Below are 14251 nucleotides of genomic sequence, written 5' to 3'. Positions count from 1 at the left end.
TCCAGCCTGAAACACATACCTTTATGTTGCAAAATTAGAATTTAATTGAAAAATAATAGAAGTGCTCATTATTCACTCTTTATACTGAAACTGGCCATTATACTACTGTTTCATTCATTTAGGTGCAACTTCAATTGCTCCTTCTTTTTCTATACTTTACCCTATAATTCAACAATATATATATTTAATATATGTCTGAAATGGAGAATTGATAATGATTTTGATGATTATAATCAGAACTCAGAGATGTTTATGGTTAAAAAAAATGTTTTCCCACTAAAGTATTTTATGATATGTAACAAAATACTGATCAATAGGTTTCTACCCACTGAGAATCCTCCCACCTATCCGAAGAATTGCCTTCCATCCTGGAAAACAGTGGAGCACCTTCATTAAACTGAATGGGAATGGCTCTCACTTAGCACCTTCTATAAGGCCGAGTTGAGACGAGCAATTTTTTTTTGAGCGCCTATGTCTATTAGAACTATTGGTTCCATATGAGGTGCTCACATGTCCGTTTTTTAGAGGCGCAAAATCTTTACACCTGCAAAAGATAGGACATGCGTGCCTTAAATGCATGCCGGTAAGGTGCATGCTGCGCATAAAGACAGACGTGATGGGCAATGAGGGAACTCCCAGAGGGTTCTGTTAATCCCCTCATCACTGAACACTGTGACAGCACTGTCACTGTGTTCAGTGATGATGGGTTTGCTGCGGGGATGAAAGAATCCCCTTTCACAGCTGTCACTGCTATCCCATTGCTTTCAATGGGGCTGGCGCTGCTGCCACCCCATTGAAAGAAATGGGATGAAGGCTACCCCTGCTATGATGATGTTTGGGGAAGGGCTTGAAATATAAGCACTACCCTGAAAATCATCCCTAGCTGTGGAAAAAATAAAATACTCACCTAGAAGCGATGTCCTGCTCTTCTTCCCGTCAGTCTTCATCTGTATTCTGGTGGCCGGGGATTGGAAAATCCCCACCTCCAGAAAGCACTGCCTCTCATTGGCTGAGCGCTGTGTCTAATCAAAGGCAGCGCTCAGCTATTCATTGAATGACAGCTGAGCACTGCCTCTGATTGTTCAGAGCGCTCAGCCATTCACGCGCATTTGGTGGATATGTGAAGCACATGGATTTAGACAGTGAAAATTTCCACAGCATGTTGCGAAATCTTCTTGTGTGTTTGAAAGCACCCTAGCTGCTCTTTTCGGTCTGCTGACACAAAATTGGCCTACTTACAGGATTATTGGAGATCCCAGCAGCCATAATTCAATACATTTTTTGTCTTTCACTCCTTAATTGAGAAAATGCCTTTATTTAAACATATGGGTTCTATTTTACCATATCTAACTGATCAGAACTAATATTCTTGATTTTGGAGACTTTTGGGAAGAATAAGTCAACATGTGAAGATGGTTTATAGTTATAGCCACATTAAAACATTTTCAATTTATTAACTCCAAAAAATAATTTAGGACCCCATCACTGAAAAGCAGCACTGTCCAATGTCATTGTCAGTGGCCATATTATCAAGGTCTAAAAAATGCAAATATAACTTGAGCAAACTTTATTCCTGTTATTACTCGTTAACATGGATCGCAATATATTGTGTTTAATTGCCAATCAGTATAAAACTCAATTATCATTTTCATATGTACATAATTATTCCATATAAACTGAACAGTTGGAATGAGTGGGCTCCAAAAACATATATTACAACAGCTACATGTCCTATGGTTCAAACTGAATTGTACATTAGAGAAATAACATATTAATTTCTAAGTGTGATTCAGTTTCATTTCAGAGGATTTCCAATTAATAAACTTGTGACTAGTTTTAGTCTGGCAAATGGGACACCGACTGAACTTGGGAATGAGAGACTTTGTAGCCCATTCTTAGTGTAGCGATGGCCTTGCATCAGCAGTCTCTCTCTCTCTCAAGTAAAATGGGCAAGGCCAGTCTCACATGAACAGGTCGGATTCCGCTTAGAGGAGCCCACAGCGGAACCTGGCCCTGACCACTCGCGGTATCCGCACAGAACTGATTAAATCTGTATGCGGATGGTTGAGACGGGTCACCGTCAGAAGTGCGCAGTATAAATTTTTTTTTTAAATCTTTTTTTTCCTCGCATTGTCGCTAGGCGATGACGCAGAATCTGCGACCTTTCTGCAATGTCAATTACAGAAGGGCCGCAGTTCAGACAGCTTCCATGGACTTTAATGGAAACCATCCATGCGGAATTTGTACAAGAATAGCGCATGCTGCGATTATGTATTTTATGATATACACATACCCACACATAAATACAGACATATAAACACAGCTGAAACTTAAACATATGCTATGTCTCAGCTAGAAGACTCTCAAACCCTTCTCTCCAACAACTCAATCGAATTTTGAAGAGAAAAGTTTAAGGATAGTTGTGGAGAAGAATGTATAAGAGAGCGAATGAGATGAGGGGAGGGCTGGAGAATAAAGGGTAACAACCTCGGGCACCTTATAGCTACAGTGGCTTTAAGAGAATATAGTTCATTTATAGATTATTCACCTGTGTTTTTCCCCCTGTGCTTTCTTGAACAGCAGATCGTGACAATGAGGTACTTGCAGCAAAGCCTTTAAAACAACCACCAAATATGTTGCTTAGTCCAAAGGCTACCAGCTCCTGAAAATGTATGAAACAAGCCACATTACTAAACATGACCATAAAAAGAAGGATATGTTCCTGGTATGAGCTGCAAACACAAGGATAATTTGTATGTGGAAAATTCCCCCTACTATAGATCTTTCTACACATATTTCGTCATCCAATATCTCAGTATAACTCAACTTTCAAAACATTTTTGAGATCTCATAGTGATAAGTCAGAAGTTTTAATTGGTGAGGGTTGGGATGCTGAGACCTCTACCCATCTCTAAAAAGAAGGAGCAAAAGCACTCATTTAAAGGCTGTGTCCAATCTGCTGTTTTTGGCTCTCCTCAGAACGATGTACAGGCTAAATAGATAGTCTACCACTAAGTAAACTGCTTGCTGATCACAGCCAAAAAGGAAAACCACTCAATTGAGCACTTCTGGCTCTTCTTCTTAGTGACTTGTGGGCACCAAGTCCTCCACCAATGAAGGTTTAAAAGTTTAATTATATTACATTTGGTAACAACGAGCAATAGAAATTGAGACACGTCTAGTACTTGCTCTGGATGGAGGAACATTTGTAGAAGTACCATGAACATAATAAATCATTGGGCTAATCAACGATAATTTTGGCCACCTTAAGGTTAGAGAATGAAAACTAATTTATTGAGCCTGATGTAAGGTTTCAAATGTAGAAAAAAGACATATCTTTACTTTGAAAACATAATTTGGGTGAAGTCAGACAGTGTTTTTTTTGCGCGCACCTATGTGCACAAAAAAGGCGCGTCTAATAGAACCATTGATTACCTATGATGTGTTCACATGTCCATCTTTTACAGGCGCAAAATCTTTGCACCTGCAAAAGATAGGACATGCGTGCGCCGGAAAGTCTGTGCCGCGCATAAAGATTCCCTGCAGAAACTTCCCTCATCACTGAACGCTGTGACAGCACTGTCGCAGTGTTCAGTGATGATGGGACTCCCTGCGAGGACGAAAGAATCCCCTGCTACAGCTGTCACAGCTGTGGCAGAGGATTGCATGTTTTCCCATTGCTTTCAGACGCTGCAGCCGGTCCCATTGAAAGCAATGGGATGCAGGCAATCCCCGCAGTGATTTTTGGGGAATAAGCCCTTCCCTGAAAATCACTTAAGGAAATAAGGATGGCTTATTTCTTTATTTTACACCACTATCTATCTGTAATTTTTTTCCAGTTCTAAAAAAACCCTTTAATGTAATCTTTTGCATTTCAAATTCATTTCACAAAAAGATCCTGCAATTACTGCTATGTCTTGCATTGTAATAGGTGATATAAAAGACTGAAAAAAAAACTATATGAAAACAACCATACTTTACATTGGCTGTTAACAACCCTTACGCTGTAAGGAGCCTTAGTAGGGTGTCCATTGACTTCTATAAGACCCTATTGTACCTCTATATCCCTCTGATTAATTATTGTTGCATACAGAGATTTGGGGAAAATTATTCTAAGTTCAATAGGATTCTGCATTATGCAACCATTTTCTGCTAAAAGAATAGTTTTTAGGTAAGAATATCTCTGGAACATAGCTCCAAAGAGCACACACATAGTGCCAATGGCTCTGTAGTACTAAGCTACAAAAACTTCTTGCCCCTTTCTACAAGCTTTGTGCACATGGTCCTGCTAGATACATTCCACCTAAGATGTTTAAATTTGTATTCATATTAAAAAGCTCCTATCTAAAATGGCTAATTAGAAGAATTATGTAACATACCTGATTACCATTTATCACATAGTCATGCTTTACGGAATACACTTTGGCCACAGAATAAGCTACAGCAAATCCAACAATTCCAATGGAAAAGCCATCAGCTACACATTCCTGGAATACTGAAAGACTTGGTGCCTGTGGAGGCTGAAAGCTGTATACAAAGAGATGTATGACAAAGCCAAATAAGTTAGAACTTAGAATTCTAATAACTTTTTTAACTTTTATGTTTTACTTTGGACAAAAGACTAATATTATTGTATGAATCGAATTTGGTGACTGAACATATAGTACATACAGAGATAAGTGATAACCCAAATACCAGAACACAAAAATAATGATGAAATTCTAAATAGTGCAGAAAGGTAACTCTCACGGCATACAACACTTCAAATAATTGCTATGTCATAAAGAACACAAATTTTCCAACAGTGACTCATGCAGTCACCTCAGAGATGCAGCATTACTTACAGATGATATTCACACATTAGCTAAAGGAAACAAAAAATCCCCAGTATAGGCCTTATTTTCTTATACCCTCCTACACAAGTCCCAGAACTATACTGTTGACTCTCACATATAAAACTGCCATAAATGTCAAGACTTTACTCCTATATGAAGATCATTGTAAAGTTTTTACATCATGAAAACTCATCATGAAAATATCTTTCCCGTGGCATAGATTATTCTTCCCACAGCAAACTGTTCATATTGGAAATATCTTTTCTTTGGAATGCCCATATGTAATTTAAGATCATTTTAAACACCATTAAGCACATTTATGAAAAGTTTTACACCAGTACAAAAGTTGCAAATCTTTGTAAGATCGTATTTGCAACTTTTGCCCTTTGGGTGCCAGTCCCAGCACTTTCCTGAAAACTAGGTTGGACTTGTTGGGAAGGGAAGTGGCCGTCCGGACCAACAAATTTATGTATAATTTATGTCAGAAACTGATGTAAATTATACCAGAAATGTATGCTAGGTTAGCCATTTCTATCTAGGCGCATAGAGTGGCCGTGTATGCGCTCTATACTGGAAGAGGCATGCTCCTCTTCATGTATTCAGTGCACTGTGCGCCCAGGAAAATTGTATTAGGCCAGTGCAGGACGTGCTGAGCTTAGTAAATTTCCCCCAATGATTGTAAGATTTATCACCAATAACAGAAAAAAAAATTGAAGCATGCATAATAGGTGTTGTGACCAATTGAGTAGAGTGTCACTGATCAAAATCAGTTTTAGTATCATAGAAGTAATGATTATTTTTTAACAATCATAAAATCAGAGCAGCTGAGTGGTGGTGAGATGCCTCCACAAGAATACAGGCTTAGGCTGGATTCAGACAAACGTATATCGGCTGGGTTTTCACGCCGAGCCGATATACCTCGTCTCTCTCTGCAGGGGGAGGAGGCTGGAAGAGCCAGGAGCAGGAACTGAGCTCCCGTACCCTCTCTGCCTCCTCTCCGCCCCTCTGCACTATTTGCAAAGAGGAGAGGCGGGATGGGGGCGGGGCTAACTCGTGTAACTTAGCCCCTCCCCATCCCGCCTCCTTTCATTGCAAATAGTGCAGAGGGGCAGAGAGGGGTGGCGAGGAGGCAGGGAGGGGGCGAGAGCTAAATTCCTGCTCCTGGCTCTTCCATCCTCCCCCCCCCCACAGATGAGGACACCGTATATCGGCTCAGCGTGAAAACCAAGCCAATATACGGTCATCTGAATCCACTCTTACATGGCATTCAGGGTTTGGGATAAATTAAAGACAAAATCTAGAGGCACTATAATAGTTGTAATCAGTGGATATTACACTGCAGGCTACCTATAAAGTGGACCAATAAACCTCAGAATTTATTTAAGAAAAAGGCTTTAGAAAAAAAAGACAGCTCACAATTATAAGTTTCACTTTTATACAAATAAGCATCCAAATGTTCGTACCCTTCCTGTAATTTTCCAACAATTGAAACTTTATATGTGTTCTGGAAATCGAACGCATATGATACACCAGTTGCAATCACTGTCTGCAAAGCAAAGAAATAAATGAATGAACACATGTAAGGCTCTGTTCACATTTGTGCCAAGGGCACCGTTCAGGGCCTATAGCAGAGATCATCCAACAATCTTGTTTGACAGCATGATGCGCTATGTCATGTGGTAAAATGCCAGCGGACCAGGCGGACATCATTATAGTCAATGGAATCCACCCAGCGCATAGAACAGATCCCTTTACTGCAGGGATTCAGTTTTCCTGCTTCCAAGGTGGAGCAGACAAATGAAAATCCTGAACTCAGATGTGAACAGAGAATTAGTAAGTACACAGAAATATTGCAATTATATCCACCTGGCTCCATAATAGTTACATTTTAAGTGGGAATATTTTCTTTTACTTATTTATCCTCTATTTTTACACATTCATGTACTGCATGTATGTTAAATACAATAGGTCTAACAGTGAGCTTCAGTTAGGGTGTGTTCACACATAGCTGATTTACTTGTTATTTTCTGCAGCACAACAATCCGCAACAAATCTGCATCAAAAGCCGAGTCAAAATCTGCACCATTTGGTGCTAATTTTGATGTAGATTTTGGTTCCCTATTTGTTGTGGATTTTTTCGAAACCAAAATCCACTTCAAAGTCTGCACTGCTATGTGACTAAGTGCTCCTACCCACTAGCGTTTTTTTTTACGCTAAAGCACAAACTTACGATTTTTGTGCAATGCGACTTTAACATTAGAAAGTCCCATTAACATTTGCATAAAAAAAAGCAGTGATATCGCAGCGTTAAAAAAAAAACGTCTGTGGGTAGAAGCCTAAAGGCCTCATGTCCACAGGGAAAATGAGGCCCGCTACGGATTCTCCATGGAGAATTCGTAGCGGGTCCCTCCTGCCCCGCGGACATGAGGGCTGAAAATAGCAATTACTCACCTCTCCGCACGCTCCGGATCTTCCCTTCTTCGCGGCTTGATCTTCTCTCCGTCGCGGCCAAATCTTCTTTCTCTGGCCCGGCAGATGTGCACGGCACGCCAGTTGCGTGCCGCGCGCATGCGCCGGGCCAAAGAAAAAAGATCCGGCCGCGACGGAGAGAAGATCAAGCCGCGAAGAAGGGAAGATCCGGAGCAGGTGAGTATATTCTGATTTTAGGTCTCCAGCAGATCCGGACGGCTTCCATAGGCTTCAATAGAAGCCTGTGGGAACCGTCCCCGTGGGAGACCCGCATGAAAATGGAGCATGTCCATTTTTTTTCATGCTCCATATTTTTTTAAAATCACTTTTATTTACCATCCGCGGGTATTTATCTACCGGCGGGTGGTCGATGCATCCCTATGGGATGCGGATCCGCTGCGGATTTTAATTATTATTTTGCCCGTGGACATGAGGCCTAAGGGAGGCTACTCCCTACTACAGCTTGTACTGATTATGTGTTTTTCTCAACGTTGTAACTGCCTTTGGGTCTCTGTGACTGCTAAATCATTACCTTGTACAGAATCATCTTAACCAGTGACAGTTACATGCATATAATATAGCATGAATGCCACAACATCTGCATTTATCTATAGTGTGGACCCTTCTAGCACAGTTCAAATCCACAATTCACAGAGTCCATATTAGTGCTATTGCTACCTTAGGAGTACCATTTCACCTTTAGCTTGGAACAACAGCATACAGTTCAAGTTGACTATAATTTTACTATTTACACTACAGATAACTACAGACTCTGATCTTTGGTTCACTGAATAGAAAAAGGAGGTTCTCAGCAGCACAGCATATATCCTCATATAGAGCCAGGCAAGACGATATGCAAACGCCAGTCAGGAAGCCTAAACCAGAAAGGCTCCGGGGGTGCAATCCAGATAAAGAAAATAGTGACTGGCAGCATTCAGCAATGTAGAAAAATACAAAATTTATTCCCCCATTACAAAAATTTCAGCAACGTTTCGGTCGCAGTGGACCTTCCTCAAGCCAAGTCAGTGGCTTGAGGAAGGTCCACTGCGACCGAAACGTTGCTGAAATTTTTGTAATGGGGGAATAAATTTTGTATTTTTCTACATTGCTGAATGCTGCCAGTCACTATTTTCTTTATCTGATCTTTGGTTCAGTCATGACTGATTTAGTTAACCTGCAGACACTATCCCTTTCTTACTCCAATCACAGCACATGTGCTCTCAAAGTCCGTCTTACTCTGGCCTCTGATCAAGCTGTGGGGCAATCACCCCTAGTACCATTCTGAATTTGTTATAGCTCAAACGATGCTCAGGGACAATAAAGAGCTGCTGGCTCCCTTGTGGCAGCCTCTCAGACTCACTAGCCTCCCCGTCTCTCTCTTTTTCTGAGGGACCTCTCTAAGGTCTTCCACTACCAGGACCTATCTCACTCTCTCTTTCACGCCGTCCTCATTAAGAGGTTCCACAGACTATACTCTTGCTTCAGTCACTCCTTTGGCCTCCGTCTTACAGTCCACTGACATGCTTGCAGGGGATGACTAGGCTCAGACCTCTCCTCTCCCAGCAATTCTCACTATCTCACATACAATCACTAGAGGACCCTAGACGTCTTATTTTGTCCTGCAGGTCAATACTAGAAAATAGTCAGAATTTTGTGTGTCAGCTCTGATGAGATGGCTCAGAATACACCAATGGCAACTTGAACGCAGGTAGCATGGTAGATCATTAGTCAACCAGTGCAGCTTTGACACTGAATTGCTCTTTTTTTGTTGTTTTTTTTTCTAATTAGGTACCATTAAAGGTTACGTTTTAAGTCTCTGTGAACCATAAAATCTTTTTGAGACAACCGATTATTATTTATATCTTCAGTGAATGCATTTTTATATAAAAAAAAAGGTAAAGTCCCCTGGTGCAAGCACCGAGTTGTGAGCGACTCTTAGGGTGACGTCACATCGTGACATTTTCTTGGCAGATTGTTTCTGTGGGGTGGTTTGCCATTGCCTTCCCCAGTCATCTTTACCCCCCCCCCCCCCCCCAGCAAGCTGGGTACTCATTTTACCGACCTCGGAAGGATGGAAGGCTGAGTCAACCTTAAGCCGGCTACCTGACCAAAGCAGTTGATTTTTATATAGCTCAATTCTATATATAAATTATAAAATGATGTCTACAGGTTTATAAACATTTTGCATTTTAAGCATTTTCTAATCACTTTATTGCAATTTTATTTAAGTTATTTACCATTATAACTTCAATAGGGATTGGTATAGGAATCTTGGATTTATATCGATCATTGATTTCCTTTACAACAAATACTACAACCATTATAATTATTGATGCCACAAGGTCTGCAATATTTGTTTTTGTAATATTCGTAAATACATCTCTCAGAACCTGTAAAACAAAGCCAACAATAACTACACCAAAATCTATGTATTCATTTGGAAAATGTCAACAAATATTTGCCCTTGTATGTTTTACTGTAGTCCTAAGGGAGGGTGGGGTGGTGTAAAGTTAGAAAGCACCACAATAGAGGCACAAAAAGGGTGTAGGAAGTCTTATATAGGCTATGCAATGGTGGAGGGACTCTCACTTAGCCATCTGAAATCCTTCTGTACACTGATGAGGGGTGATAACTCTGAAACAGCTGTACGTACATGGATATTCTGGCTTGATTTACAGCCCTAGTCATATTGCAAGGCCTATTAAGAAGTCACACATTGACTCATGGAGTAAGCTTTGATTCCAATAGGTGGTGCTGTGGAGGATTCCATCGTCTATTTGAATGTGTACTGTAGATAGTAATGGAGAGATCTTAGGTGCAGACAAGTAGTAAATAACCATCCTGATCATTAAATTAACATATTAAAGGGGTTTTCTGAGGTTAGAAAAAAGGACCTGCTTTTCTTTTGCAGAACCTCTTCCACCCTTGTCTATGGACTGTATCTAGTAATGCAGCATCAAAATACCAAACACAGACTATGGATGATAGTGAAATACAAAACTAATTTTTAACTTTCATACAACCTCTGTAAGTAATTAATCAAGTGTCATGGCGACTGTGTTATGGTGACGAAGAGAGCAAATGGAACCTATGAATGGATTCCAACTTCCTCATTCAAATAATACACATAGGGAAAGACTCAACGCTAGCCCAATCTGTGGGGAATGGGTTTATTTTACAGAAGTACGGTTGGCGCTTAATGGGAGTCATGTCAGGAGAACAGCACGTGACTAATGCAGCATCTAAACAAGGCTGGGAAGACCACAGCAGCCGTAGCACTGGATTACCAGGGTGACAATGGCTGAGTACTGCTTATTTTATTATCACATTTGCAGCCATTTTTAATTATTTTTTTCAAGCTTGAACAACTCCTTTAAAGTGCCCAATTATTTATTCCTAAAGCCCTTTAGGCATGGATAAAATAAATACCTTTTTATATTTGACACAAGAAATAAGTATTCATAAAATGTTGCATGAGTATGAATGATACGTAGTCAAATCAACATATTCTAATAACATATGTCTTTTTCTCTTCTTAAAGGGATTGGCTCATGAAAACAAATTTTCTATTTTAAATAGAAGCTGTGATGGAAATCAGATGATTGTTGCAGGTCAGGCTTCTGTAACTCTCAATGACCAAGTGATATTGCTGCGGGAAGCTGCATATGGTCATGCATGATTGAGCCAGATCCACCAAAGCAGCAGATGGTATTCCTTAGTGGTTCTACTTTTTGGCTCACGGACGTGTGGCCCTAGCATGGGACCCAACTCAATGACTTCAATTAGCCCTAATAGAGCAAATGAAGAAGGGTGTCATCATAATACAACCCTTTTCATTTAGAGTAGGGGTAATTACTATCTTATCATAAACACAAGTACATTGGTCTCCTCAGAAAATGTAAATTTTTGTTAATCTGCTCAAGTGTAATGTAATAAAATATCTCTAAGGGATTTTTTTAGACAAAAATTAAGAAAATGAACATGTAAGAGAGTTATTAAGTAATAGTTATGGACATTCATAATTCTATTTCTGTATTTAGAACAGCAGGTTGTCAAGATAATATCTTTCTCAAATATCATAAATGCATAGGTGTACTTACATAAAACGAGGACAAAGGTCCACTAGGTGAGCCAATTTGTAAGCCAAATATAAATTTTAACTGTGAGACTAAAACATGAATAGCAGCAGCAGTTGTAAAACCACTAATCAATGCATCCGACAAGTAGATAACTATGAATCCAACTTGCAGCAATCCTAGAGCCAACTGGAAAACAGGAAAAAGCACATTGGCCATTATTGGCACTCAGTATACATGTGGAGTAGCAGCAGGGGCGTAACTATAGAGGGTGCAGGGGATGCGGTTGCACCCGGGCCCAGGAGCCTTAGGGGGCCCTTAAGGCCTCTCTTCTCCATATAGGGAGCCCAGTACTATGAATAAAGCATTGGGGTTGGGGGCCCTGTTACAGGTTTTACATTGGGGCCCAGAAGCTTCAAGTTATGCCTCTGTGCAGCATGGTTTAGGTATGGGTACGGGTACAGATACAGATAGAGGGGGGCCCCAGCTCACCTTTTGCATCAGGGCCCCTGAGCCTTTAGTTACGCCCCTGAGTAGCAGAGTACTAAGATGTTTTAGTAGCACTGACCTGGAAGATCCCAGCTAGCACCGTCACTGAAGCTGCTACAATAATTCTTTTCTCATTTATTTCTGAATCAGTTAAATTACCGGAGGCTGGATTATCAATTGAATTATCTGGGACCAATCGCAGCACGGCTGTGCCAACCATTAAACTCAGCACAGGAAAGGGACCTATAATAAAACAGTTTTAGAAGATCTGTGATACGTTACTTGAATATCATAACTTATTAGCACATTCCTTGACTCTTTTGATTGGCTTCAGCAGATCTCTTCTATACAATATGATACGGAAATATTTTTGTTCTGACAACCTTTTTTTTATTCATGACTCTCTTTTACCTCTGTTGATGATATTCATAGAGGATCAGCAAAAAAATACAATATTCTAAGTTAAATCAATTACCTATACAAGTAAGGCCTTAGTCAGACGGGCGTTTTTTTTGCGCGATTTGCGCAAGCGCATGCGTCCGGCGATTTTTTAAAACCATTGCTTTGCAATGGTATCGGACACATGAGCGCTTTTTATGCGCTCGTCCGATAAATTATAGAACAGAAATCGCAGATCGCACCTTTCTGCGATCTGCGATTCCTGTTCTCTTCTCTATATGCGCTCAATGGGGCTGGCGGCAGCAGCGCCGACCCCATTGAGAACATATAGTAGGCAAATCATTCTTCTCTGCCACAGCTTTAACAGCTGTGGCAGAGAAGAACGATGTTTGCCCATTGAATTCAATGGAGCCGGCAATACAGCCGGCTCCATTGAAAGCAATGGGCTGCCGGCGTGCGCGGGATGAATTGTTGGGAAGGGCTTAAATATATAAGCCCTTCCCTGCAATTCATCCAGAAATGTGAGTATATATATTTTTTTTATTTTAACACATATCTGGATGAATTGCAGGGAAGGGCTTATATATTTAAGCCCTTCCCAACAATTCATCCCACACTCGCCCGCAGCGCATTGCTTTCAATGGAGTCGGCTGTATAGCCGGCTCCAGTGAATGCAATGCGCTGGACAGCTCCGGCCCGTTTCTAATGAAACTCGGCTAGGAGCAGATTTTTGGGCGATTTTCGGGCACCGGTCACGCGATTTGCGGATGCGCATCCATCATGCGATCCGCAAATCGCTCGAAAAAACGCCCGTGTGACTAAGGCCTAAATGTGTATATACTGTATGGTAAGATCATAATTAAAGAAATAGACAAGACATTGCAGGGAATTAACAAGGACCATGTGTCAAAATTCTGGTATTAAGAAAGTTGCAAATTTTTGCACAAGTTGTTATTTCCGTAAGCATTTTTTGCTTTTTGCCCCTTCTTTGGTGCTCTCACCACTTTTCTAAAACGTAGGTGAGGCTTAACACTGGGTAGTGACTCCATCCACGGCCTGACAGATATACTATAATTTATTCTAGAAACTGTTGTAAACTGTAGCGCAAATCTATACCAGCTGATAACTAGTGTAGAATTAATGTTCAGGGACGCAGACATCTAGGAATGCATTCATTTATTAAGGCACTTCCCATGCAGTACATGTTTGTTTAAAATGGTAACCTATATAGGACGGATTCCACTGAGGAGCACCCATTAACCCCTTAATGACATGGCCTATTTTGGCGTTAAGGACACAAGATTTTTGAGGGATTTTCATTTCCACTTTTCAAAAGCCATAACTTTTTTATTTTTCTGTCGACATGTCTGTATAAGGGCTTGTTTTTTGTGTGGCGAGCTGTAGTTTTTATTGGTGCCATTTTTGGTTACACAGACTATATTGCAAAACCTTTATTAATTTTTTTATGGTCGCAGGGAGAGAAAACATGTCAATTCTGCCATTGTTTTATTTTTTTTACAGTTTTAATCATCAGCATAAATGACACAATACATTTTTTCTGCATGTCGGTACGATTACAAAAATACCTAAAAAAAAATAAATTTATATATATATATTTATATATATATATATATATAAAAGAATTTTGTTTTTTCCACTTTTCGGCACTCTTTTTTTGGAAATTATTTGTTTTTCTAAATCACTGCATTCAAAGTCCTATAACTTTTTGTATTTTTCCATGGACGTAGCTCTGCGAGGGCTTGTTTTTTTTGCATAACAAGCTGTAGTTTTTGGGGTACACACGGCTTTTTTGACCACTTTTATAGCTTTTTTGTGAGGCAAAATGGTAAAATAGTAAGCTAGGTTTTCTTCTACGATTTTTGCAGTGCAGGTTAAAAAATGTGTTCAATTTGTAGTGTAAGTCGTTACGGATATGACAATACCAAATATGTTGGATTTTAATTTTTTGAACTTTTTTATACA

The 14251-nt window shown here is 40.1% G+C and overlaps 1 protein-coding gene across 1 annotated transcript in view; it reads right to left on the bottom strand.

The window, feature by feature from the left end:
• SLC26A3 (solute carrier family 26 member 3) overlaps nucleotides 1-14251 on the bottom strand; it is a 34905-nt gene that overhangs the window by 14515 nt on the left and 6139 nt on the right. Inside the window, exons 4-9 of the mRNA XM_066589312.1 lie at nucleotides 11949-12112; nucleotides 11405-11569; nucleotides 9542-9694; nucleotides 6299-6381; nucleotides 4380-4527; nucleotides 2549-2662 (exon numbers count right to left, since the gene is read on the bottom strand). Of these exons, the coding sequence (XP_066445409.1) occupies nucleotides 2549-2662; nucleotides 4380-4527; nucleotides 6299-6381; nucleotides 9542-9694; nucleotides 11405-11569; nucleotides 11949-12112 (827 nt within the window). The remainder of the gene's footprint in view (nucleotides 1-2548; nucleotides 2663-4379; nucleotides 4528-6298; nucleotides 6382-9541; nucleotides 9695-11404; nucleotides 11570-11948; nucleotides 12113-14251) is intronic.

This window comes from Eleutherodactylus coqui, chromosome 2 (genome assembly GCF_035609145.1).
Source record: "Eleutherodactylus coqui strain aEleCoq1 chromosome 2, aEleCoq1.hap1, whole genome shotgun sequence".
Classification (NCBI taxonomy): Eukaryota; Metazoa; Chordata; class Amphibia; order Anura; family Eleutherodactylidae; genus Eleutherodactylus; species Eleutherodactylus coqui.
Note: the sequence above shows the minus strand (reverse complement) of the source record. Positions and strands in the feature narration are given on the sequence as shown.